At 40.7% G+C, this 25,151-nt stretch overlaps 1 protein-coding gene across 11 annotated transcripts in view; it reads right to left on the bottom strand.

The window, feature by feature from the left end:
- The window catches only part of Slit2 (slit guidance ligand 2), a 344,297-nt gene extending 319,768 nt beyond the window's left edge, over nucleotides 1-24,529 (bottom strand). For all 11 annotated transcript variants that reach the window (XM_036200674.1, XM_036200672.1, XM_036200673.1 and 8 more), the window contains exons 1-4: nucleotides 22,470-24,529; nucleotides 19,734-19,805; nucleotides 18,501-18,572; nucleotides 7,102-7,173 (exon numbers count right to left, since the gene is read on the bottom strand). In XM_036200674.1, coding sequence (XP_036056567.1) covers nucleotides 7,102-7,173; nucleotides 18,501-18,572; nucleotides 19,734-19,805; nucleotides 22,470-22,648 — 395 coding nt within the window. In that variant the 5' untranslated portion in view covers nucleotides 22,649-24,529. The remainder of the gene's footprint in view (nucleotides 1-7,101; nucleotides 7,174-18,500; nucleotides 18,573-19,733; nucleotides 19,806-22,469) is intronic.
- Between the last annotated feature and the right edge of the window lie 622 nt (nucleotides 24,530-25,151).

Genomic DNA, 25,151 nt, shown 5'->3' on the forward strand with positions numbered 1-25,151 from the left:
GGCTGAATGAAGAAAAATCACAGGACTGAGTGATTCTTATCTTCTCTGTGTGTGCAATGAGACATCAATAACAATAGGAAGAGAATTTTCACCCTACTTGGAAGCTGACAAGGCTCCTTTGAATATAGAATCTGAATGAAACTTGTGATATCTCCCAGAAAGTAGAAAATATGATCCCTCCAATTCCACTGGTAAGAAAATTTGACTCCAGAGGCATGTGGCTTCCAAGGATAAAAGAACCCCAAATATTCAATGTAACCTATACAGTGCTTCAAACTACCTTCTTCATAAGGCAAATCAAGTTGATTTCAATGACCTAAAATACAATGTAAACATGTACATACATTAAAACTATTTTAGTGTAGCTTAATTTATATAGAATTTATAAATTTGTGCAGAATCTAGTTCCCAAATTACAAGATTGTCCACTTAATGATTTATAATCAAGGTTTAAAAAATTATCTAGGCCAGGCAGTGGTGGCACACGCCTTTAATCCCAGCACATGGGAGGCAGAGCCAGGCGGATCTTTGTGAGTTCAAGGCCAGCATGGTCTACAGAGCGAGATCCAGGAAAGGCGCAAAGCTACACAAAGAAACCCTGTCTTGAAAAAACAAAAATAAATATAAAAATAAAAAATTATCTAGGTGTGTATATATGATGATATTTTTCTTGCCCGAAAACAAGATATTTAAATGCATGCTTCAGGAAACCTTAAAATTCTCGAAGAACTCCCTAGGATTTAATTCACATATTAGTAAAAGCCAAGACTTAAATACACCTCCCATACAAAAGCTACATATCAAGTCAAATTTGCCCCTCTGTTATAAGATTCTCCAAACCCAATGCAGCGTACCATGAGTACTTATGGGGGCAGATAATGCAATGAGTAAAAGCATGTGTATGGTGAAGCAAACATTCTTTTGAGCAGATTTTTGAACAACTTCCTTGCTCTAGGCTTTCTGATGCTGGGCACTCTGTCATAGATTCACAGCCAGGGTCCACGTGGCATATGTCTCAGAAATCTGATTATCATTATTAACAAAGCTACTACTAGCTACCTCTTTGGAGGAAAGCTAGAACACCAAGCTGGGACAACCATAATTACAATCTTTAATTTCATTTGATTTGTGACCAATAACTCCTTGTGTAAGTATGTTGATTTTTTTTTTTTTTTTTAATTCAGAACTAGTTCCGTTGAATAGTTTGTATAACATTGTTTGGCTGGCCTGTAGCAGTGGTTACTCTGAAATATGTACAGGTACCCTCATGTCATTTTCTTTTTCCACACACTTAAAAATTAACCTTTGATACGTGAAACAGTGGCACACTCCTGTTAGTCACTGAAGCACTCGGGAGGCTGAGGCGGGAAGAATGCCGTAGTTAGTCCCTGGCCAGTACTGTCTGCATAGTGAATTTCATGCCGGCTATGGATACATACTGAGATGGTGTCTGAGTAAGTCAGTCAGTAAGTAAATAAAAATCAATTATTATTTAAATATTTGAAACTGCATAATGGTGACCTTTTAAACTTTAATTCTTGTGTATATCTATTTTTAAGTGGCAAAACCAGAGTCTCTCAGGCCAAGTAAAAACAAGTAATATGTTACTTAATAAGTAATAAAAGACTGGCATTTTAATCACTGGAAGTCAACACTGCTATACTTTCTCTCCTGCAGGCTCTTTGTTTTCAAACACATGCAGTCAGTCAGGTCCCTCACCAAAGTTTCAATCCACAACACACACACACACAAGGACGGCACCCGATTGGACTACAGGACAGATGGGCTTTTCCTGCAGAACTTCACCCTCAGCACCTGAGACTTGCAGGCAGTCTCAGCAGTGAAGTCAGCAGTAGCCATCACTGCAGCTCCCTCCAAGAATAATGATCCCAGCCTGGACAATGGTAACCGTAGCAACTGTAACCTGCAATTCCTGCACAGCCAAAGTCCGATTTATTGTGGCAGGGGCAAACAGGCCAAGAGTAAAATGAAGCAGGAACTATGGCACCTGACACCTCTAGTGGCCCACACTTTAATCAGAGCTGGCAGAAATTAATTCAAGAGGAATTTTTACACGGCTCTGCTGTCGTATTCTGCCTTTATGCTTGACTACAAGAATTCTAATGAGACTCTCTTGACATCCCAAAACAAGGTTAGTTGTACATAAGTATTACATTACCCCAAACTTAGGTATATTTTGTTTAAATGGGGGAAAAAAAGGGTATCATTCTGATTTTGCTGGGTCTGCTGACATCACTCAATGTTTAGAAAACCCAAGGGAACCAAACATTTAATTAGTCAAGTTATCTCTTAAATTAAATTTGGTTTTTCATAATTCATAATGCTTTCCCAGTGTTAGCACTTGCTCATTCAAGTTGCAAACTTGGAACCCAACGGAGACTTAATGCAATACATCAGTCATTGAGACCTTACAAGGGTCAAGTCTCACACTAGACCCTGGGGATATTAAATCATTTCCATAATATATTCGCTTAGAGTATTGATAAGCACAATTCATAAAACTTAGGTTATAATTCACAAATATAAACATGGTTTTAGTGTTCTGAATTTTAAAAATGTATTTACAAGAAGAGTTTTCTTGAAACTACCTAAAACAATGAAAACTTTTGTTATGTAGTAAAAAAAAAAAAGGAATAAAGACAGCTTAGTTGTGTGTTTCTCACACTAGAGAAATTAATTTGTTGCCCTAATAAAACAACAACAAAACCTGAAGTTTCCCTTGACTATAGTTATCAGTAACTGTTTTGACAATTTTACGTTTTTTTAAGATAAGGGTTGCCACATGACCAATCAATTTAAGCAATGCAAAATCTATTCATCTCCAGTAAGAATTCACTAGCCATAAACAAGGTAATATTTGTAATTTCAGGAAGTTTTATGAGCCTCAAGCTCCTGAGGAATAATTCCCACTTCGGAACCACCAACAAAACTTCTGTTCAAAAAATAATGTAGTAAAGTGTGCGTGAAGGCACAGGTAGATACATTTCACTGTTGTTTGTTTTCTTTGGAGTTGGAAAGATACTAGAGAAAGAAGAGTTTCTGGAAAGTGCCTTGGATATGAAAACTTAGGCTAGATGTCTGGGTAAACATAGTAATACCCAAGGAACAAAACTGAAAACCACAAAACAAACATTTCCAATCAGATGCTTATTCATGGCACGATCAATGAAATTCCTCTGAAATGAGCCTGAATAAGCAGCTGCAAACTCAGATGGGAAATGGTGCATCACACACTTGCAAGCTACCTTGAAGGACAGGCTTATCTGGAAGATTTGCATATACTGTTCACTGGGTTCGGCCCATAGTGGCCACGCTCTTCAAAATTCACCACAGTTTGGTTCAGTTAACTAGCTCCAGATTGCCCTGAAAAGAATTTTCTTCCACTCTTAGGTGGATCATAAAAATGCAAAAACCTCCGAGTCAGAGGAGCAAAGCGGAGGAAAGAATCTCCCTGTAGAAGGCAGGAAAATTGCACTGCCTCTTGCACCCTTCACCCTTTCCTCCTTTACTTTCCCTTTACTTACACCTTCCATCTGTCAACAAGTGCTTGTCATTTTATTACACTGTCCTGTAGTTTACATAGAGTTGGGATTATTTTACAGAGTTCTGTTAATGGACAGGATAAACGGTAATGCTATTGAAACTAGTCTCCTGCCCCAGCCAACACAGCTGTGAGTGTACTACTATTTCTGAGCAAACATCTTGACCTGAGCATGCAGTGCTCTCTCGGCCTTTCCAAAGAGAAATTGGAGCAGACAGAAAGGGAAAGCATATTTGGCCGCTAGCAGCAATCAACCGTGTCAAATCATAATTCATATACCATGTACCCTATTTTTCCTTTTAGTTCTCATTTTTAGAGTCTGCAAAAGGCATGTGTGACCAGCATCTCATTTTCAGCCAAAAGTCAGATGATGATCATCCATTACAAAAACTCACAGGAATCTGTATAATGTCCAATGTATCAAGATAGTTTTCATATAATGCCAAAAACAAATAGCAGCTTATAAACTATATATTAAACTGATTGTCTTACTTGACTGGCAATATATAGTGAAAATATATTAAATAAAGTAGGCACTAAATAAAAATAAAGAAGTGTATATATTAATTAGCATCATTTATGAAAAATAAATATATTCTACAAGTACTTTCTGCCTATGATTTACATATGCATGGCTCTACCCTGTCATTCAGCCAGGTACCAATGGATATTTTTTTAAAATATACACATGCAGCAACTAGTCCATTATTTTCTTCATGCTAATATTTCTTCCCTGTTATTTGTCAGAATTCCTATGTCCCTTTCTCACTTATCCTTCTTGCACAAGGATACATTCTGAAGAAGCACTTCAAAGGGCACCTGTGAATGTGGATTTGAACACATTTTTCAATCTACTACAGTATCCATTTCAGGTGAGCAACTAGTTGCCTGTATCATGTGAAGTGGAAAAGCAATGAACCTACATCCCGTATAATAGCTAGACTTACAAGCTTTGGTCTTTCTGCTTATTAAAGACTCTTCATGTTGGTTGTTTCATTTCACTGGTAGCATCATTCAAAGAGTAGTCACATTTATTTCATATATTTTCCTCTCAATAGAAATATCATAATTAACAATTCGCCCACATCTATGTAAGTCTTGTGAGGCATGGGATCCTCAGCTCAAAACAAAAATATTTCTGATACAAATGTTCAGGCAATAATCACACTTCTATGACTATGGTTCCAACATTTAGGAGACTGGGGCAAGAGAATCACCACAGTTCAGGGCTAGTATATGTACACAATATGTTCAAGGTTAGCCTGGGCTACAGAATGAAAGAAACAGGAGAGAGAAAGGAAAGTCAGGAAGAAAGGGGGAAAGGAGAGAAGGAAGAAAAGGGGGAGGAAAGATGGAAGGAGAGAGGGAGGGATGGAAGGAGACAAAAGTAAACCTCTATAGTTCTATTTAAAGAAAATGTCAGCCACTATATAGAGACACTCTGTCAGTACTAACTATGATGCCATGAAGGGCTAGGTTTAGCAATACTACAATATTTGCATCTGTATTAAACTATAGATATAAATGATTAACATTTTTAGTTTCCATATTGTCAGGGGGAAGTATTTGCGCAAAAGAGACACATAAATATCCCATGTGTTTTTCTAGCTGCCTCTTCCCCTTTTTAAACATGCGTTCAATTAATCAGAAAATGTTGTCACAGTCTATGGGGTCTGATTCCTCTTCTGTCCACTTCTCACAGTTTTCATGTGTCTCATTATACAGAAGCTTCAGAAAAGTATAAAAATCTTAAAAATTTAAGGGGAGATCTCTTGGTTCCACTGTGTGATATTTTCAAAGAGGTCAAATGTCAAATGGTATAATTTGCTGCTGGGGACTTCTAAAATGCATTAAGGCTTGAAAAAACTCCTTGGGAAATCACTCTAAGTACTTCTAGAGAAAACATAAAACACTCCTGTTTGTCAGAGAGAGTGTTGAGGTTACTTGGTTACTTTTTACATTTTTCATAGTACAGCTGATAACAGACACCAGTCATTCCATTTAAGTTCATTTCTGCAGTACATTAAAAAAAAAAAAAAAAAAACTTCAAAGGCACTGTATGCTGTTTTTTTTTTTTTTATGCACACTGCTAGCAAAGTCACAATCCTGCAAGATCATTGGACATTAGCTTCAAAATCATTTCTTACAAGTTTCTTCAACCCCATGAGAATTAAAACAAGGGTGATACTATTTTAAAGCAAATCTGGCCCTTACTCCACCAACTACAACTATTTAAATATGTTTCAATTGATATATATGTATGTATTTTACAGCAGGCTACATCCTACTTCTTAGAAAAAAAAATAGCCTTTAGAGATCATTTGTTAGGAAAACTTTCTTTGATTTTGAAAAATACACTTAAATGGGACCCCTTAAACAGCAGAGCTCACAAGCAGGAGACATGCAGCCAGGCGTTTGAGTTCTCTTAAGGGAAGTAACGTGAGGAAAGAGATGTGGCGGTCAGCTGGGAAAGGGCTTTGTATTGGGAAATGAAGTATTAGGAATACTGACCTCACAGATATCCTGTCTTCAATGGGGGTGAGTATGAAGGCCTCCCCCCGCACCCTCCCTCACATACATACACTTCTGGAATTGATAAGAACAATATTGAACTTGTAGGCTACAAAGCTTTGGCTACAAAATCAAATTCAGAAAATGGCAATGTGTTCACTTCTTCTACAGACACTTCCATATGGGACTTCCCCAACATCCAGGTGGGGCCACTCCAGGCAACTTACTCTATATATCCCAGCCATCAGTTCACAACATACACCAACATGGATAATTATTGCTACTTATGTTTCCAACACTTTGTGGCATATCTACCATCCGTGCAAAACCATGCACACAGCTGAAAAATCTAATTTTCAAAGCCTTCATAAATGTGTTTTCACTATTATGCCTTAGGTCAGTGAACAAGCATTCCTAGGAGGAAAAATGGATTACACCTAATACTCACAACATGCTTTTTTAAAAGAACAACTTCCCTAACAGCCTATGAGATATTCTGATATGAAAGCCTTGCCTTGCAGCAGTTTACATTTCAGAATTTGTAATTCTGGCTAAAGAAACACTTATGAGAGAATTTACATATTTCAATGCCTTAGGGTAGATAATATGCAGGAACTAATTAACCCTATTCCTCAAGTACCGAAACAGTATCACAAAAGCTAACAGAAAGAACCCCAACTTTACAGGAAACATTGTCAACTTCCTTTAAGTGGAAGACCAGTAGCAATGTTCTCCTTAAGTTTTTGGTTTCTATTGAGCACTAAGCAAACCTGTCTATCACCACAAAACCAAAACCAAGAAAAATATACAAATGCAATAATGAACAATTAAACCACAACGTGCTACATAAACAAAGCCACTGGAAGCACTGAAGATCGTCTACTTCCTTCAGAAAGCAAAAGGGCAAACTTTCAATCTAGGAATCTGTTAACACATCGATTCCAGGAAAGCACGAGAAAACACCCACAATTCTATTAATAAAACCCAAGGTCAACCCAAAGCAAGAGCGAACACTTGTGTCTACTTACAGCCGGTAGAGCTTCGCAGTCCCGAGAAAGAGCAGCTCAGGAAACAACTGAAGGTTATTTCTGTTCAAACGCCTTTGGAGAAAACAAAGAAAAACAGAGCTTATGTTACACAGAAAATATGCAGCAACGAGGCTGTGCTTTGGTAGCGTCGCGCCTCCTCCTGCATTTCTAGAAATAATATAGTGACGTTCAAGAGAATCCAAGCATCAAAAGCGTCGAAAATCAAAAGGTGGTTACATCTTTTGTTACATGGCACTTGAATATAGTTTCCCTTGTGCTTCGATGATTACTGGGACCTAAATTCTTAACTCCCGCTCCTGCAACATCAGACACACAGGATGGGATCGGTCGGGACTTCCTGACCCAGACACAACTTCAACAGAGGATAGGTATATTAATGGAGTAAACTATTAAAAGAATTCACACATTTGCATAAGGTCAAGATTTTCCGACAAGGCACAGTAGATAGAAATTATAACTTTATTATCTATTGATTTGACTGAGGGTGAGGCATGAGATAGTGTCTATAAGGTAATTTACCCATACGTAAAATTAGAATAAAAACAACAAAGCTCAACCCTCAATCCACAGCTCTTGAGCTATCACTAAATTGAATTACTTTCTATGGGATTAAGTAGCATTTCAAATATTGCACTGCTATTACTTTTTAGGTGTTTTAGGTATTTAGAATAAGAATCTAGTTGCAAGATTTTTTTAGATGTTTCAGATGCTTCTGACAGGAATCTAATTACAACTCTAACAAGACCCAAAGTATTGTTAAGCTCACAGAGAGTGTGCACACCTACTAGAGAGTGTAAGCAAATGCTATCATTGATATACTAAAGACCCAACCCTACCAGTTGTATGTAAATACTTTCATCAACTGAATAAAAACTGCCTACTTTTCTGCTCCTCCCAAATCTAAATATGCTGACGAGTAGCTAGTGGAAAATATCTATATGAATGATGTATAAGTTGCTTGACTTCCAAGACCAATAATGTCACCATGAGAGAGGCAGAAACAAGCTTCAGTCTTCAGGAGAGATGTTAAAGATGTCCTGACTTATTTAAAGACTTATCTGGAAGAATTAAGAAGATGATTACTTGGTCTCCAGCAGTCAGGAATGAGACCAGTGATTGCATTTTCTAAGAAAGCAGATAATAAGGGAGTCCTTTCTCAAAGTTACCCCTAAGGCAAGAAGACCTGCATTCAGAAATCTTCACTTGCAATCCCATGAATCCAAGCAGAAACTTTATGTATTTTTCTTTGTCTGAAAAGGACAGTCTAAAAGCAGGGTCTGCATTTAAGAGAGCTGCAGGACAGGTGAGGTGAGGGTGGTCAGAGCTTCAGGAATCAACATGCTAGGAAGCTGCTCATCTACAGAGCCATGCTCAGCACTTAATAAAAACTATACCAATAAAAATGTGTTCCAAGGTAAATGAAGGGCAGAGAGGGAAATTAGTGGCGAAAGGGTGGATTTACAACCATATGTGCACCAATTTTTATGAATGAACTATATAATAAAGTTAAAGTGAAAAAAAAAAAGGTTTATACTATTTTTTCTCTTGGGCATGATTCTGAGGGGAAAGTACTTTCACCATCCATACCATCCATCATTTCCCACTTTAAATTAAATAGCTTCATTGTGACTTTGTTATGATAAATTAAAAGAAAAAAAAAAGCTCATTCACAAGCACCTAAAAGAATCATAGACATTTTGTCATGGTGACAATGACAACTTTTCCAGGCAGCAGGAGTTCTTTGGGGGATGTATGCACATAATGCCTATCCGGATTGCTAAAATGACAGACATGGTTTCTTAATCATATTCTAAGCACTGGATTAACAGACCTGGGCTGATTCTTCGACCCTAATAGACAAGCTACTTCAAGCCTCAAAATGAGACCCTGCAAGAGGCAGTTTTCCATAGAGAGCTTTCCCTTCCCACCAGCGCTTTCTTACACCCTCTATGAAACCCCAGCTCTCCTCTGTAAACTCCATGGCTCCCTTGGCTGTGTCCCCAGAGCATTTGATAAGACCCCTTTGCACTGTATTATATTGACTCATGTGCTAGTCTCTTTCCCACTGGGCTGTGAGCTCCTCAAATGTGAAGACCCGATTCTTTGTGTTCCTTCTTCTTCCTCTGGCACTTACTAGGTTAGAACTGTATTAAAAGACAAAGCATTCTCCTGTTCTCATTCAACACTCTCCAATCTTTCCTGGCATTTAGTAGGTTCTTATTGTGTTGAATGAGAACTGACTGCTCTCTTTGCATTTTGATATAGTTCAGTGAGGACCCAGTATATTCCCTTGATATTAGCAATGCTTTGCTTTGGCATACTCCCTGAGCGACCAGCTGCTATCCAGCTAACCAAATCCCTCCCATCCAACATGCTTCCATATAACCTAAATATGCCCTTCCTTCTTCACCCATGGCACATTGTCAGCATCATCTAAAGAGAAAAATGAATTTAGTGCATTTAAATAAAGCCCAGTACATAAGTGACCTACAGCCTTTTCTAAAGTGCTTAATATATTAGCAAAACTTCGTATATTATGAGAAAGTGGATATTTAAGCCTTGGTACACGTAGTATTTTTGTCTTTATTGTTATTTTCACATTCCCAGTGGTTCCTAACTTATGCCACAAAAAATATCTGATAAGTATTAGGCTATGTGGATTATTTCATTCACTTGTCCCAACATCCTCACAAATGAGTAACAAACCATGTGCTCTGGTAAGAAATCTACAGCTCAGAAGCAGAATAAGCACATGGCTTCAGGTGGTGTGATGCCACACATGGAGAATTACCATTGCTGTTCCTCACCAATGTTGCAAAATAATGCAATGCTGAGAGTTTCCTTATGTAGTCCACTTCTTAAACACCTTTAAGCTAATCAAATGAAAACAAGACATTTAACATTTAAAAAGACATTATCTATGGGAGACTGGCAGGATGGTTCAGTGGGTGAGGTGCTTGCCATCCAAAATTATAAGCCTGACAACCTCAGTTTCATTCCTGGAACAGGTATGAAAGCAGAAAAAGGGGCTAGAGAGATGGTTTAGTGGTTATGAGTACTAGTCTTCCAAAGGACCCAGATTCAATTCTCAAAACCCAATGGCAGTTCATAACTATCTGCAACTCCAGTTCTAGGAGTTCCAATGCCCCCAGATAGATGTACATGCAGACAAAATACCAATGTATATAAAAAAAATAAATAAATAAATAATTTTTTAAAAGAAAAATGTGGAAGAAAAGAAACTACTCCTCACAGTTGTTCTCTGGCATCCACAAGCACACCTTAGCATACAGCCTTGTGAAGACTGGCACACACACACACACACACACACACACACACTCACACTAATTATATTTTTTCTGAATTTAGTTATTTCTTCATGAAAGTGAATGTGTCTAAAATCATGATGTATTTTGTTTTGAACATGAGGCAAGGCAATATCACAAAAATGGCAGGTATACTAAAGGAAGAGGAAAAAATTGAAAATTTGCTTTTCTTCCTCCATCAAAAACATGGATACACACACACACACACACACACACACACACACACACACACACATAATAAGGTTAATAGAAGGAAGCCCTTTTCAATAAAAGGATACCAGATTCCTTCAATTTCAATGAAATATTTAACTGTAAAAGTTCTTGTCGATGCCCGAAATTATATCCCTAAACATTATGTTTTTAATCTATAATTGCTTTAAAGACTAGTAAGATACAAAACAATCACACTGGAGAAAAGGCAGTCCTATTTCTAATACCACAAAGAAAACATTATAGGGACTTAAAAAGGGGAGTGTCATAATGTGAACTCTAATGTAAATGAGATGGCATTTAAAGTGATGGTCCCAGGAAAGGACAACAGTGAAAGGCTGTTGATTAGGATTATTGATGGGAGACCACACAAGGTACTCAGTAAAAAGCCTTAGTTGTGCCCAAAGACAGAATATAGTCACACCACTTCTGTGTCATCACTCTGGGATATAGTCTGCCCACATGATCCGGGGACAATTTGAGGATTCTATGAATGATGATTCATGTTTTCAGAAAGATGTGTGCCATGTGTTTCTCTGAGATAGCTTTTTTAAGACCAGAGATAATTAAATCTCCTAGATCTATGCAACCTGCTGTTTCTGAGTGTGACTTTCAGATGAACAAATGATCTCAGAGCTATCAGAACACTACAGGCCTCTGAAATGCTGATTAACAACTACCTGGATCATGAGTGAGATGCTTTTTCCTAAATATTATCTTCCATCTGCCCCAGTGATTTATCATTTGATGAACACTAGAGTATCTTACTTTTCTCAACTTTCATATCAGCTCAATTAATATTTTAACTCAAGATAACCTTCAATCTAATTCAAAATGCAAACTTAAAACAGTTTTAACAAAGTCCATGAGAAAATTGTGTTTCATATCCACAAATCAATGCAACTATACTTCAGTATACATACCTGGTCTGAAATTCAGTAAATGTTACCTTAAAATGTATCATTGCTCTCCTACTCTTCATACATAAATAATGAATGCTAAGGCAAATATTCTCTCTTTTGACTCTTCAAGTGAAATTTCTACTTGCCCATTTAAAGCAATGTTTTCTGACATTTGTAAAGCAAATGCTTATATCTTACATAAAACGAAAGTTTAAATTTTCAGCAGTTTTATCATATAGCTTGTTTGAAATAGTTGAAGGTTGGGTTTTTTTTTTTTTTTTTGTAGTTGTTTGGTTTGGTTTGAGCAGCAATCTCAATGATGATTTCATCCTCTGTGACACATGTTAGAGAAGCCAATACTTTTTAATAAAAATGCTGTTTCTTGCTAATATCCTTCAGTTAATGTTACTCTACATGTTAAGAGAGAATATAAAATACTCTTAAAAAATCATAAGGAGAAGTATGCACTTTCTTCGTATCTTCTGATCCCATGAAGAAACTTAAAGTGAAAATAACAAATATAGATGAACAATATATTCATATTTTAAGTACAAAATACCCTTAAATTCAACTTTGGAAAAGAAGTTGTGTTAAAATCTATAAGTGCAGTTTTGTAAGCACAGTGTACCTACCATGTGTTCCTAGAAACTGTGTACCTTATCTCACTAATGCCAGCATTAGTAATTAGGTATTACTATCCCTATTTTAAAGGTGAGCAAACTGCTGATTTTAAAGATGATGCAAAGTAATCAAGGTTGCACATGGGTGTTAAAATTTAGGGTTTTCTGAAGTCTCTCTTTTGAATGTTTTCAAATTTAGGACGGAGGAGAGTTCATACTTAGCTAGACAACACCAGCAGCAATACAAGGGATGAGTACTTTGCATTGGTGATCTAGCAGATGATATTACAAGGCACCACAAAGAAAGAATGGCTAGATAGTCCACATGAATACCATTATCATCACAATCTGAAATATTGTGGCATAACTTCTGCACTAGAGCAGTCTTCCTGAATCCCAGGGTGGATGGATGCTATAAAGAGGAAAGGCAACAGATTGTGTAGAAGGCATTTTAAAATGATACTCAGCACCCATAACTTGAAGTCAACCTTTTTGTCCCAAAGATTGCATTATTACTAATGTCCCCTGCTGTCCAGCAGATATAACTTGTTTTGAAAACAGGACAATTCGTATAACATCCATAAAGAAAAAGAAAGAAAGAAAGAAAGAAAGAAAGAAAGAAAGAAAGAAAGAAAGAAAGAAAGAAAGAAAGAGAAAGAAAAAGCTCCCCTTCTATGCAAGATTGTGAAACACACTCTGGAAGGCATAATTCAAGCAGAAAGGTATCCAAAAGCAATGAAAGACAGAACTAAATGGAAAATATTTGACATTCACTGCTTCCGCAAATACACTGAAACAGTGCAAACTAAACTCCTCATTTCAAGGAAGCATAAAGGAAACAGCGTCCAGCAAACTGTGTCACAAAGGAGGAGCCCAAAACAGATGTGGGAAAAATAAACACCCTTTGCTGCTTTGGAATTTATAAAGTAATCCACAGTGGCAAAGTGTCTTCTTAGCACCCTTTGACTTCAGTGCCCATAAAAACACATTGCAGTGATTGTTCCTCTAAACTTATAGCAGCACCCTCTCATGAAAGCTTCGTAAGATCACAGTCAGTAGCACAATTTAAAATAGTCCATGTATTTCTTAGACATGCATCAGAACTGAGGCATTTCACAACTATCAGTCATTTAGCATATTTTTACTTTATGGGATGTGCATACTCCAGTTCTGATGTATTTCTTTAAGGAAAAAATGTCTATGAAGTTAACAACAGGGATTTTAAACTAAGGTGTAACATACCAGAGAAGAGTCCCTTGAGATGAACTTGGATTCTTTGCCACAGAGATTAGCGTAGTGAGATTCTCTTTACAATAACAAGTATGTATGTGTTTGGTTGCATATAAGCTTTCAGGATTAGAGGGAAGAGGGGTCCTCTATAGCCTAGACAAACAGGATAAACAGTGCTATCCTTCAGACCTGTTCTACAACATTTTCTCCACTTGAACTCATGTGTTACAACCTACAATACAACCACTGTGTATGACACAGCTTTCAGCCTCACATTGTGACTTGTTTATAAATGATATGTTCATGTCAAAAAGAAAAATTCAGTACCGTAATATAGGAAAACATATCTTTTAAGTATTTGTTCATGAAATACAGTGTTTGCTCAAATAGAACCTTTATCCTAAAGGGATCTAAATTTCTATGTTAAAAAGTGAGGAGTTTCATGATTATGAATTTGGTGGAAACTTCAAAATATTTAAGTTATCAGATTTATTTCCCAGGATTCCTCCATTGCTACATCACAATATTATAGAATTATATTCTTTAAGCAAACCATCCAGTGGCAAAACCACTAGAACTAAAAATGTTACTTAAATATGAAGAGAAGAAAAGCAGGAGTATTTGAATGAAGTATTTGTCCAAAAAACAGACAGTTGTAGTATTGATGGAAGAGATGGGTCTTAATAACTATCCCTATTTTGAAGAAAAGTAAACAGAAGATTTTTAAAGAGGAAGTTGTGTTATAAAGATCACACAGGAGAACTGAAATTCACTGTCTGTGGGAGTCTCTCTTGTCCAATGTTTCTGAGTTTAGAATGGAGTTGAGTTTATATGTGGCTAGAGAAACAACCAACAACACAAGTGATGAGAATTTTTCAGTTGATCCATCAGAGGATATTAAAAAGGTGCCACAATCCCTGGATGGCTAGAGAATTCATTCAGACCCACTCCCCTCTCTTTTTCTGTCTCTCTGTCCTACCCTCATCAGCACAGTCTAAAACAGCATCATATAGCCCACACTCTGAAACTGTCTACCCATCCACAGTGCCTTCCCACTTCTGTAATTACTGTAGGATGAGGATTTGGTACTTAGGATGTCCACACAAAGCCACAATTTCCCGTTCCTGGCTGCTGCTGCCCCAGGAACATAAGCTAGACAAATGTGTATTTTATTTTGACAGTTTCAGTGTATCAAAATTTCCAATATTATTCCACTCATGTTTTAAGAAAATTTTCAAGATGAGAGGAGTTGATTTTAACAGTAGAATACTGAAGTCCCCACAGACAGCCATAAGAAGCCAAAGAGCAGAACTCAATGGGTACAGCATGACCATAGCTGTGAATAGATAGCCAGTGAGCAGCACAGGTTTCAGCAGCCTGTGGAATTTCTGTGTTGGAAAAACAAAAAAAGAAAAAGAGGGACAGAGGGACAGAGGGAGGGATAGAGGGAAGAAGAGAGAAAGAGACAGAGACAGAAAGAAAGGAAGGAAGGGAGGGAGGGGAGGGGAGGGAGGGAGGGAGGGAGGAAAGAAGGAAGGAAGGAAGGAAGGAAGGAAGGAAGGAAGGAAGGAAGGAAGGAAGGAAGGAAAAAAGGAAGGAAGGAAGGAAGGAAGGAAGGAAGGAAGGAAGGAAAGAAGGAAAGAAAACTAAGACATTATATACCTTGAATAAACAGCTTTTAAAATAAGACTGAAGTCTTCCGTGAAGTATAAGAAATAGCACACTTCAAGTATCCTAACTTCCTGCTGTAACTTACTTGTATGTACTTTGGTTTTTGCTTAATTGATTTTGATTGGGTGAGCTGGTCAAATAATTTCATTATATTCCTCTATAACTTTCTTATCAAACAATAGGAAGATGCTGTATTGCAGTGTGCATGATGACTATTCTCCATAACCCCCACCCCCAGATAAATAATACTACTGACAAAACAAAGCATTCCATTCACCCACCCTGGCATGGCGCATGTCAGGCCTGGGAGTATGGCAGCAACTGTGCCAACATGTGCTGATAGGGGGGCAAATTCCATTAAAAACTATCCCATTCACAGTGATCCATAACCACATGCTGATGAAATCTTCATCATCAGATGCTGTTTTCCCCATAGCAAAAGGAAGTGATTTGAAAGGAAGGAAGGAACAGGAGGAAGAGAAAAGTTTTCAGAAGGTAAGAAAGTAAAGGAATAAGGACAGGAGGAAGGAGGAAGCAGGGAGCAAGGAGGAAGGAAGGGCATCTTAACATTTTGACTGACACTTTTTTTTAACCACATCTATTTAATTAAGTGAAGAATATCTATTTTGCACTGACAGTGCTTTGATTTACAAGTATGTCTTTCTAATCTCACAACATTTAATTTAAAATGGCCTCCTCTTTTTACAAATTTAAAACCAAATGCAGAAAAATGTGTAGATGTTATTTACAATTTTCAGATCTGTCTTTTCCTCATCCAGTTAAAACTTCACCAACATTATGCAAAATGCCTAACTCTGAAGTTTTCACAAAATACCTTCACACTGGCAAAAGCTATTATTGTTATCATTTTAAAATGAAAACAACTCAGAACCATAACTTGTAAGTGAATAAAGATGACGTTTTTTATTCTGTTTTGTTTTACATACAAAGAAAAAAAACACTGAGGTCATGCTCTACTTCATGAATGGCTGTTACAACATAAACTATTTCTATTGCATCTTTTCACAATTTGGAGTTCAATTTGCAATTCTGCATCCAATTTATTGACAAACATGTAGATTATACAATCCAATGTTTAACATTAATCCATTGATTATTTTCTGTTTCTTACATTGCCCCTTGAAATTTTGTGAGAAAACAATTTGTGTGACAATAATAATGACTCTATATAAAATAAGGATAGATGCTATAAGCCATAGTAATTAGAATAGGAAACTCACAAACTAAGGTGGGGTTTTTATATTTTTATTTCTTAAAAAATAAACTGAATGAAAATTAAAATAGTCTTTTTCACAATGATTTTGAATGCCTTTCTTAGCAAAACTTCTTTGGCATTTAATATATTTAAAAATAAATATTTGAAAAGTGTATCCACAATGTTCCTAAGAAATGGCTTAGAATTCCAGAGTCCCAAGGAGATGAATTGGCTGTCAGATAACAAAGCGCTTCCATCTGATGGACTTGGCAGTTGTAAACAAATGGAATTTTCTCAGCTTTCCCTCACAAATATGAAATATTTGCTCTCAGCCAACAGCTGGGGTGATTTAAAGAAGTCTTGCATATATATTAGTTTTCATTCAAAATTACAAGGCCTCCTCCCACCCTGCAACATCTGACTTAGTCTTTGTAGAATAGAAAATTGTTCTGAGATGAAGTGACATTCTCGGGGGAAGTAAAAGTCAAAAATAGTATCCGCTTACAACTCTAATCAAATTTCAGATTATATGGCATCTGTAAGATTTTTTGGGAAGAGCTAATTTATTTCAGATGAGAGTTCATATGAAATTCTGAGGTGGCTTTAAAAAATAAGAAAAAGTGTGCATTGCTGGTATGTTCCTAAAGATTTAAAATTACAATCCAAGTGAAGGTGAGCTGCAGAAAACACCAAAGAATCCTGTGATTTAAATCAATTTTAGAACCATAATATGACTAGAAGACACTCAACAAAATTGCTAATGTTCCAATAAACATTTATATATCTACTCATCTAAATTGTTTCAATACATTTAAAACATATGTAGTTTAAAATATCTTTGAGAGTTACTCACTAGGTTTATCAGCTATGGACAAACATCTAGGAAGTAGCTGAAGAATAAATGCTTTCAGAGTACGTTTATATATTCAACATAGGTCACAAACATAAGAACTTGGGTGTGGATTCCATTAAATATTTATCTTGATTTCACTTCCTCAGAAAATATCTCAGTGTACCTAAATCAATTTATGTATTATTCCACAGTTACAGTGTAATGGACAGATTTTTATAGTAAAATATAGTAGACATGATGATGCTTTGCTTGAGGCAATAAAAACTTAGGCTGAATAGTCACAAATCTATCACAAAATTACAGGCCAATTTTCCACTTTTAAACAACGACAGAATTAACCTTTGCTCTTGGGCCCAGTGAATCTGAATATATGCTATGTCAAAAATTGACGTATTTAGATAGAAGTATAAATTTTATTTTTGCCAAAGTGACTATTAGGGCAGGCATGGAAACTTTTTAAAATAATTATTAGTGCTTTTAATACAGATTTTTGCTTGCCCTAAAAATGAAAACATACTGAACTTGAATAATCAAGACACCGGAAATCTGTAAATCATATTTAATTTTACAGAGTCTATAATTTCTCTGATTTCAGATATAAATTTCCTATATTATACATACATACATATATATAATGTGAATAATATATATTCTGTGAACACAATAACAGTTAACACTTATATCTATAAGATTTTGTGTCTAAATATTTTTTAAAGTGCAAAATCTACTCTCAAACTTCATGAAAAAAAAAAAAACGTGATGAATGTGATGAATGACCACACATCCCTATCTTAATAATCTGTAGCTTACCTTTCCCAGCTGTATCATTTTAGAAGCTATTAGAAAACATTTAAATAGAATTGGAAGTAGCAAGTATTATCAAGGTTCACTGGAAGTATTAAATATCAAAAACGTAAATCATTCAAAAATCCCTTTTTTAAATATTCTAAAGCTTCAACAACAGTGCACACTGTAACAACATGGATGTTTACAAGGCTCTTAGCCAAGCCTCTCTTTCCATAAAAGACCATGAATGCAAATACAATTTCCAGCCATTCTTTCTGCAAAAACCACAGATAACAGAGATGAACACATGTACCCATTTTAGTGCTAAAACAATGATTATGAAGGAAATAAGTATCTTAGGAAAGCCCTGAACTTTTATGCTTTAATACAAGTTCATGTTCTTTACCCAGGGATTTTCGCTTTGACGTTGGAAAACACTTATTTGTGCCCTTTCTTCTTAAACGTTAAAAGCTAAGCCATGAAACTGAAGACATAATCCTTGAAACTCAAGTGGTTTTAAACGTACAGACATGCTGTCATAGGTTTGGAACTAAAAAGACTTACAATCTCTCCAGCTCCTTAAGATCCTGGAATGCTCCCCTCTCGATGGTGCTGATCTTGTTCTCCATGAGCTGGCTGCAATGCAAAATATAACAGGCTTCTTAATGTTGCCCTCTGAGGAGGCTGTGACCTAGCAGCCAAAAACCGACAGACTCCCTCACTTTCCCAGTATATTTTGCTCTGTACTGAGTCACTAGCAAATGTGAGAGAACCCAGAGAGGGAAAGCAGCTTCCATACCACAGGAGTTGATTTTTAAAAATTACTAAAGAAGTTTCTCACACGTTACTAATGAAAAGTAAAATCTACACCTTAAACTCCAACGTACGTTGATAGTGGAAACTATCCTTTGAGAGCTTTTTTCTTCTACTGATTTCACTGGTGTCCCTAATTAAGAAATTTAGTAGCTCAGCACATGCATGGTTTAATTCTGACTTGTGGATCCACATCACCAATTGGCACATGTCATAAAGATCAAAATAAGCCCTTAAAAGGTAACATGGTATGCACAGTAGTCAAAAATATATGGCCACTGGGTATAAATATTTACAAACCTGTGGAGTAATGCAAATTTACATAATATTGACTCAACTAATGGTTAACTCACAGCTAATTTAAACCACTAATTAGTGCATTAATCGTGTAGTAACAATGAATATCAGTTACAAAACGTCAAAGTAAGGACGACAACCCAAATGAGAACAATATAGTTGATACTTAAACACTCCACAAAACCTGCTGAAAAGGGGGTTGCATGATTTTAGTGTTAAAGTGTTTCTCTACTTTTTCTTAGCAGAAGAGAAATCTGGATACTTTTACTTCTGTAAGAAGAGAAAGCAATCTACTGACACACACACACCCCAGTCAAATCTAAGTCCTCGAAGCATCAGATTTCTTGCATTATTTGGTTGTATAGTGAAAATAGTGATTCTACATTTCTGTGTGTAATGAATGCCCTGAAAGTGGAGATCTGAGGTCCTTTCTACTGTTACTCCCATCACTCATCCACTCTCAAAAGCACAAGTTTCACTAAAAGTTCTACAGTGGAGAACAAAAAGAAATACAAGATGACCTTCAGTTGGTGGTGGTGGTGATGGTGTTTTATTTTTATTTTATTTTATTTTTTTAATGCTCCTGTCTTCAGGAAAGTTTTAAAATCTCCGAACATTGAGTGATTATAACTAAGTAAGCCATCTTAGAAACAAAACTCTCAGGACTCGGAGGGAGAAGACACTTACAGAACTCTGAGGTGCCTGAGACCAGCAAAATCTGTCTTCGTGATCCTTGTGATGTTATTTCCGTTCAGATCCCTAAGAGACAACCAAAAAAAAAAAAAAAAAAATGAAAGTTCCTTTTGATTTGTATCATATTTGGTCTAACAAAGTAAAGCTTAAAGCATGTTGGAGCTTTACGGAAAACAAAACCCTTAATTCAATTAGTGTGGCTTAAAAAGTAAGCTGGAGAGCAAAGGGAACAAAGTCTTTGAAATAATAGTTTATAAATGTCTCATGTTTACAGAATTCTTGCTGACATACGACAAGAAAATGAAGTGATGATGTCATCACAAGCCGTAGCTTTTGTTGTGTGTTTGTGGCGTGTGTGTGTGTGTGTGTGTGTGTGTGTGTGTGTGCCTTCTATTTAGGTTTCCCAAAGCTTGTGGGTATTTATTTACTGAGGTATTGCACAGTTTGGTTTTTATTTTTAGCACAGCCCCCAAGAATTTTCTTACAGGAAGATTAATGAAAGAAAAAAAAATGTACTATTCTGAGAGAGATTTTTAAAATTAGAACACTTTGAGGTAGCATTGTCACCAGAATTCCTGAGGCAAAGAAAAGCGTGTGTCAGGGAGAGTGCAGCACCTCAAAGACCTTCATCTCCCCACAATTCTAAGTCGCTGGGGGGCTGAACTCTTTATTGCGTCCCCAGTCCCCACACTGTGACTGTAGATTCAACCACAGGTGGGAAGAATGGTGGAAGTAGGATTTGGCATGTTTGTTCCGTTTCAGCACCACTTTTTCTTCAGTCACAACCTTCTTTTCTGGCCAACGACTAAATTTGCATGGTCTCATTCATTCCCAATAAAACTAGCCTTTGGGAGGTTTCACTGTGTCCCTTTCTGGAAGTTCTCTTACTTTGGACTTCCAAACTTCCTGCTAAAATCTGTATTTAAAGTGTTTACTTTGCTAACGATAGAATTTTATAAACAAGCACTGAGTATGTGGTTTCCTGAAAACGCCACAAATCTCTCCTAAGGACTTTTTCTCAACCACTAGGTACTCCACAGCCATTTCTGGAAACCCAGTGCTTTGACAAGTTAGTGTTTACACTGTTCTGAAGGGCGTGCAATGAGGAGAGCTAAATTAGCCTTTCTCATCTTCCCTAGCCCCCTCCCCCTTCTCCCCAACCAACCGCTTGGAATTGTCTCTAAAGTCGTGGGGGTCCTTCTAGGACTATTTGTTATCTCTGGCGATCCCGACCCCAACAGCACATAAATGTGCTGGATCACATCCTGATGAGACACCAGCGCGGGGAAAGGCCCCAACTAGCTGGGCACCGACGGATTAGAGAAATAATCAAGGGGGAGCCCCAGTGGAGCTGGGGTTTGGCAAACCTTTCCTAAAAAAGAAAGTGCTGGACTTAGACCCTAAGGCTGGGGGAAGCGGGGGGGGGGGGGGGGGGCATGAACCAAGAGGAGGGCAAGTGTTGGCATTGATGACTTTGAGTACAGAGGTCCTGTCCTAGGGTCTCCCCTTAAGGCACCTTAACTCAGTTTTAGCAAAGAACCCGAGTCTCTGCGCAATCACCAAGGCACACCAGCCCAAGCCACCCGCGCCTGCCTGACCCATGCGCAACCGGGAGAGCCTGGCGCATCCCGGGCTCGTGGCAGAGGGCTCCGCTTCACAAAGAGAGTGGCTTCCGCGCTTCGCTTCCCTAACTCGGGAAGTGTCCCACCAGGAGCGCGTGGGCAGTCATCCCCGGATCTGCGTTTATTTCTTCATTAAAGACTGGCGCAGACAGGGAGGCGGGGATGTCTGCGGGCGGCAGAGCGCGAAGAGGGGTAGGCAGAGCAGCTGCCACCACGTGAAGGAGCTCACAGACTGCCAGCAAGGTGCCCGAGGGCACACAGCCGCAGCGGGGAGAGCTGGAGGGGGCAGCCCAGGGCCACAGGGTCACTAAAGCAGTTGGACCCGGCCCAGTGGGTTCCAGAAAGAGGAGCAATGCTAACTTTACTTAAGCCCTGGGACGCAGTCCTCCCTTAAGTCTCCTAAGTGGATTCGCTTAAGGACGCTACTGTTGCCGCCTCCTCCCTGTAAATAAGAGGGGCTTTAGAAAGTCGTAGCGGGGAGATGAGGCGTGTTGCTACCGAGCCTACTCTTGTTGTACTGGGACACTCATCCTTCACAGACTATGCAAAGATCCCCAGGACACCCCAAGACTCCACCTCCCCTCGGTATTTAGAAGGGTACACAAAGCCCGAGAGAGAAAGCTTCTCTCTTTTGAGCAGCCTGCCACCTCCCTTTGCCCCAGTCTGAAGCAACAAGGTCCTCAGATAACCCATGTTTGCAACACTGCAAGGTGACTCGTTTTGCAGAGTCTGGGAAACAGTCACACCTCCCTTGCCCCGGGCATCCTTGAATTCTAGTCCCAGGCGCCTCTCTCTCCAGCCAGAAAGAACTGGCCCACAGTCCACAGGCAGTCGCAAGTGGCAGGGGGAGGGGGCGGGAGGGTGGGAAGGACACGTAGCTGCCAGTGATCCGCCCTTCCTTGGCAAAGGCTCCTCCCAGTTAAGTGCCCGCCAATCTTTCACCTTTTCAGAGGGCCCACCCCTGGGATGTGCTTGCTGGAGAGCCTCTGAGAGCTGCCCCCAGAACTGGTTTCAACCGCACGTGGACTTTCCAGGCTGGACGCTTGGGGATATGCTACCGCGATGGGGAGTGAAGGAGAATCGGGGTGGGCGAAGCGCCCGTACTCACAGTCTCTCGGTGTTGCGGGGGATATTCCTGGGCACGCTGCGCAGTGCCAGCCCATGACAGTCCACCGTGCTGCCTGAACAGGAGCACTGGGCCGGGCAAGCCTGCGGCGCTACCTTGTTCAAAATTGACAACACTAACCCCAGCGACAGGGACAGTGTTTGCCAGCCAATGCTGCTCATCTTCCCCAGCAGGCTCTTTGCTTTGAGGGACTTCTCTTTAGCTCTCTGTTGGGTGAGAACTGGGCAGTGTCCAAGGCCCGGTGCCTGACGCTGGGCACACACAGTAATACGGAACAGTAATATAAGGCAGTAGAGCTGGCAGAAGCACACGCCTTTCCCCTGATTTCCACGCTTTTCGAGCAGAGCAGAAGATCCGTGGGCAACTTCAGATCCTGAATCTCAGTAGGCCCAGATCAGACTGCGAGGAGACCCCAAGCAGCTGTGAGGACGGAGTGCGTCTTCAACTTGGCGGTAAAAAAGCTCCTACTCGAAATGACGGCAAAGATGCAGGGGCCGGTTGCTTGAGGACAAGCGAGGGCTTCTGACCCCACGGACCGGACCGGACCCTCTAGCAAATCCGATTCCAGTTGGAAGAGTGCAAGGCTGAGGAGGGGGCTTCAATAGTAATGGTGGCCCTGATCAAATTGGGCTCCCTGAAGCTAGAAGGCGAAAGGGCCTGGCAGGTCCAAAGCAGAGCCCTCGGAGACACTGGGCATGGCGCGCGCGCGGGGGCGCACCGGGTGTTCACGCAGCTCTGGGGGCGCCGGGCGGCGCTGCGGGGCGCAGGGCTCTGCTCACAGGGCCTCTTCACTCCTGCGGCACAGCAGCAGCCCCAACCCGTCTTCGCCGCCTCCCGACTGCCAAGGATGTCTTGCACACACACACATGCACTTCACTGGAGGATATCTAGGCAATCCCGCCTCCCTCCTGGCGTCCTTGGCGACGCTCTGCACCAGGGCCTGCCCCTGAGGTCACACAGAGAGACAAAAGGGCAATCGGACCGCTGCAGCCCTGCAGAAATATCCAACTAGTCCGCACCTCTGCAGGGGAAAGAAAAAAAAAAAAAATCCAGGAAGCCAAGTTTAGTAGGAGAGCGAGAGCTCCTAGAAAGATTGAGTGGGAACTGGCTGGGGCAAGACTCGCAGACAGGCAAGCCAGGAGAAGCAAAGCAAAGGCTAGGTGTCCGCGCTCCTAGTTCTGCTAGTATGCCCGGGTGGGTATACTAGGTGATAGGCGGGAGAATGGGATCTGCTACCCAGGTAGATCACAGGCGACAGCCGACTGGCAGTCGGGTGTCCGCGCTCTTGTCAGCCCCCTCTGGTCTCCGGGATACGCCGCCGCAGCTCCACCGCACACACCTGACGGCACAGGTAGAAGAAACAGCAGCGATGTCCTGAGGTGCGCAGCCTCTCAGCCACCCGCCAGACAGCCCCTGCAAGTGGGTCCTCAACCTCAAAGTGCAGGAAGTTTCCCCAGGCGTTGGATCCGGTCTCCCACTGTCACGGGAGGAGTCCAACCGCGGACGCTGAGATGCTGCTTTGGCCCCGGACGCTGCACCTGACTCGGAGACCGCAGTCCAGGCAGCGCTTAGCTTCTAGCCCCTTCCCCTCTCGGGGAAGCTTTCGGCGCCGGCGGCTCCCGGGAGGAAGGTGGGAGGGGGAGAGAAGGCGGAGACAGAGAGCAGGGACTGGCGCTCCGGAGCCCCAGGCAAGTGTCTAAACAATAGGACGGACGCGGCTGCCTAAGTCTCGCTGGGCTGCTGGAAGGTGGGTTGTTGTTGTAACTCGAGTTGTCCGCTTTGGCTGCTGGGCGCTGAGCGCAGCCGAACAAAAAGACCCCAGCCCGGGCCTCTGGAGTCGCCTGTGGGCCCCCGGGACGTTCCCCTTCCTCCTCAGTACTCCCGCAGCCCCTGAAAAGCTCGGCAGCTCTGGCCTGCGCCCCGAAGCCTGGGCGCTCCCATCCCTCGCCGCCGCCGCCGCCTCCTCCTCCTTTTTTTAACCACCGTCTGCGGCAGCCACAGCCGCCGCCTCCAGCAACCTCCGCCGTCCAGGCGCTCCGCAAATAAATAAACCCAAGTCCGAAGTTAACGCCGTGGCCGGCCTTTATATAGCAGCGGGAAGCACCCACCCTTGGCTCCGCCCCCGCGAGCCCCGCCCCGCCCCCTGGACGCGCGCGGAAAGCCCGCACCTCGCCAGCCCGGGAGAGGTGAGGCCCAAGCTGCTAGCGCCCGGAGGAGGCGGCGGCGCGCGTCCCGGGCGTCCCCTGATCGAGCCCAGACTCCCTCTCTGGGGCAAAGTTTGTCTCAAGAAGGAGGCTCCGGGGTCCCCGCCCCTCAACTCCTTGGCCCCAAAGGTGACCCGAGCCCCCCTCCAGCCCCCCCCCCCCCCCCCCCCACTCGAGACCGAGGTTCCCAGGAAGAGAAAGCCGAGAAGGGCGGCTTTGAACGCAGCTCGTAAATAAATGGAGCCGACAGCGCCTATGCTGCAGGCTTTGGAGGCGCGATCCTGAAGGGGATCGCTCTGGGCTTGCCACGCTGCAAGAGAGAAACAGCGAGATTATGATTTTAAATTAAAACACACACACACAAAATATCCTACTGAAATAGATCTGCCTGCGCGAGTGCGCACACTTTCTCTCTTTCCCTTCCTCCCTCCCTTCCCTCTTGCCCTTCTTCCTTTCTTCT

Source organism: Onychomys torridus, chromosome 10 (genome assembly GCF_903995425.1).
Source record: "Onychomys torridus chromosome 10, mOncTor1.1, whole genome shotgun sequence".
NCBI lineage: Eukaryota > Metazoa > Chordata > Mammalia > Rodentia > Cricetidae > Onychomys > Onychomys torridus.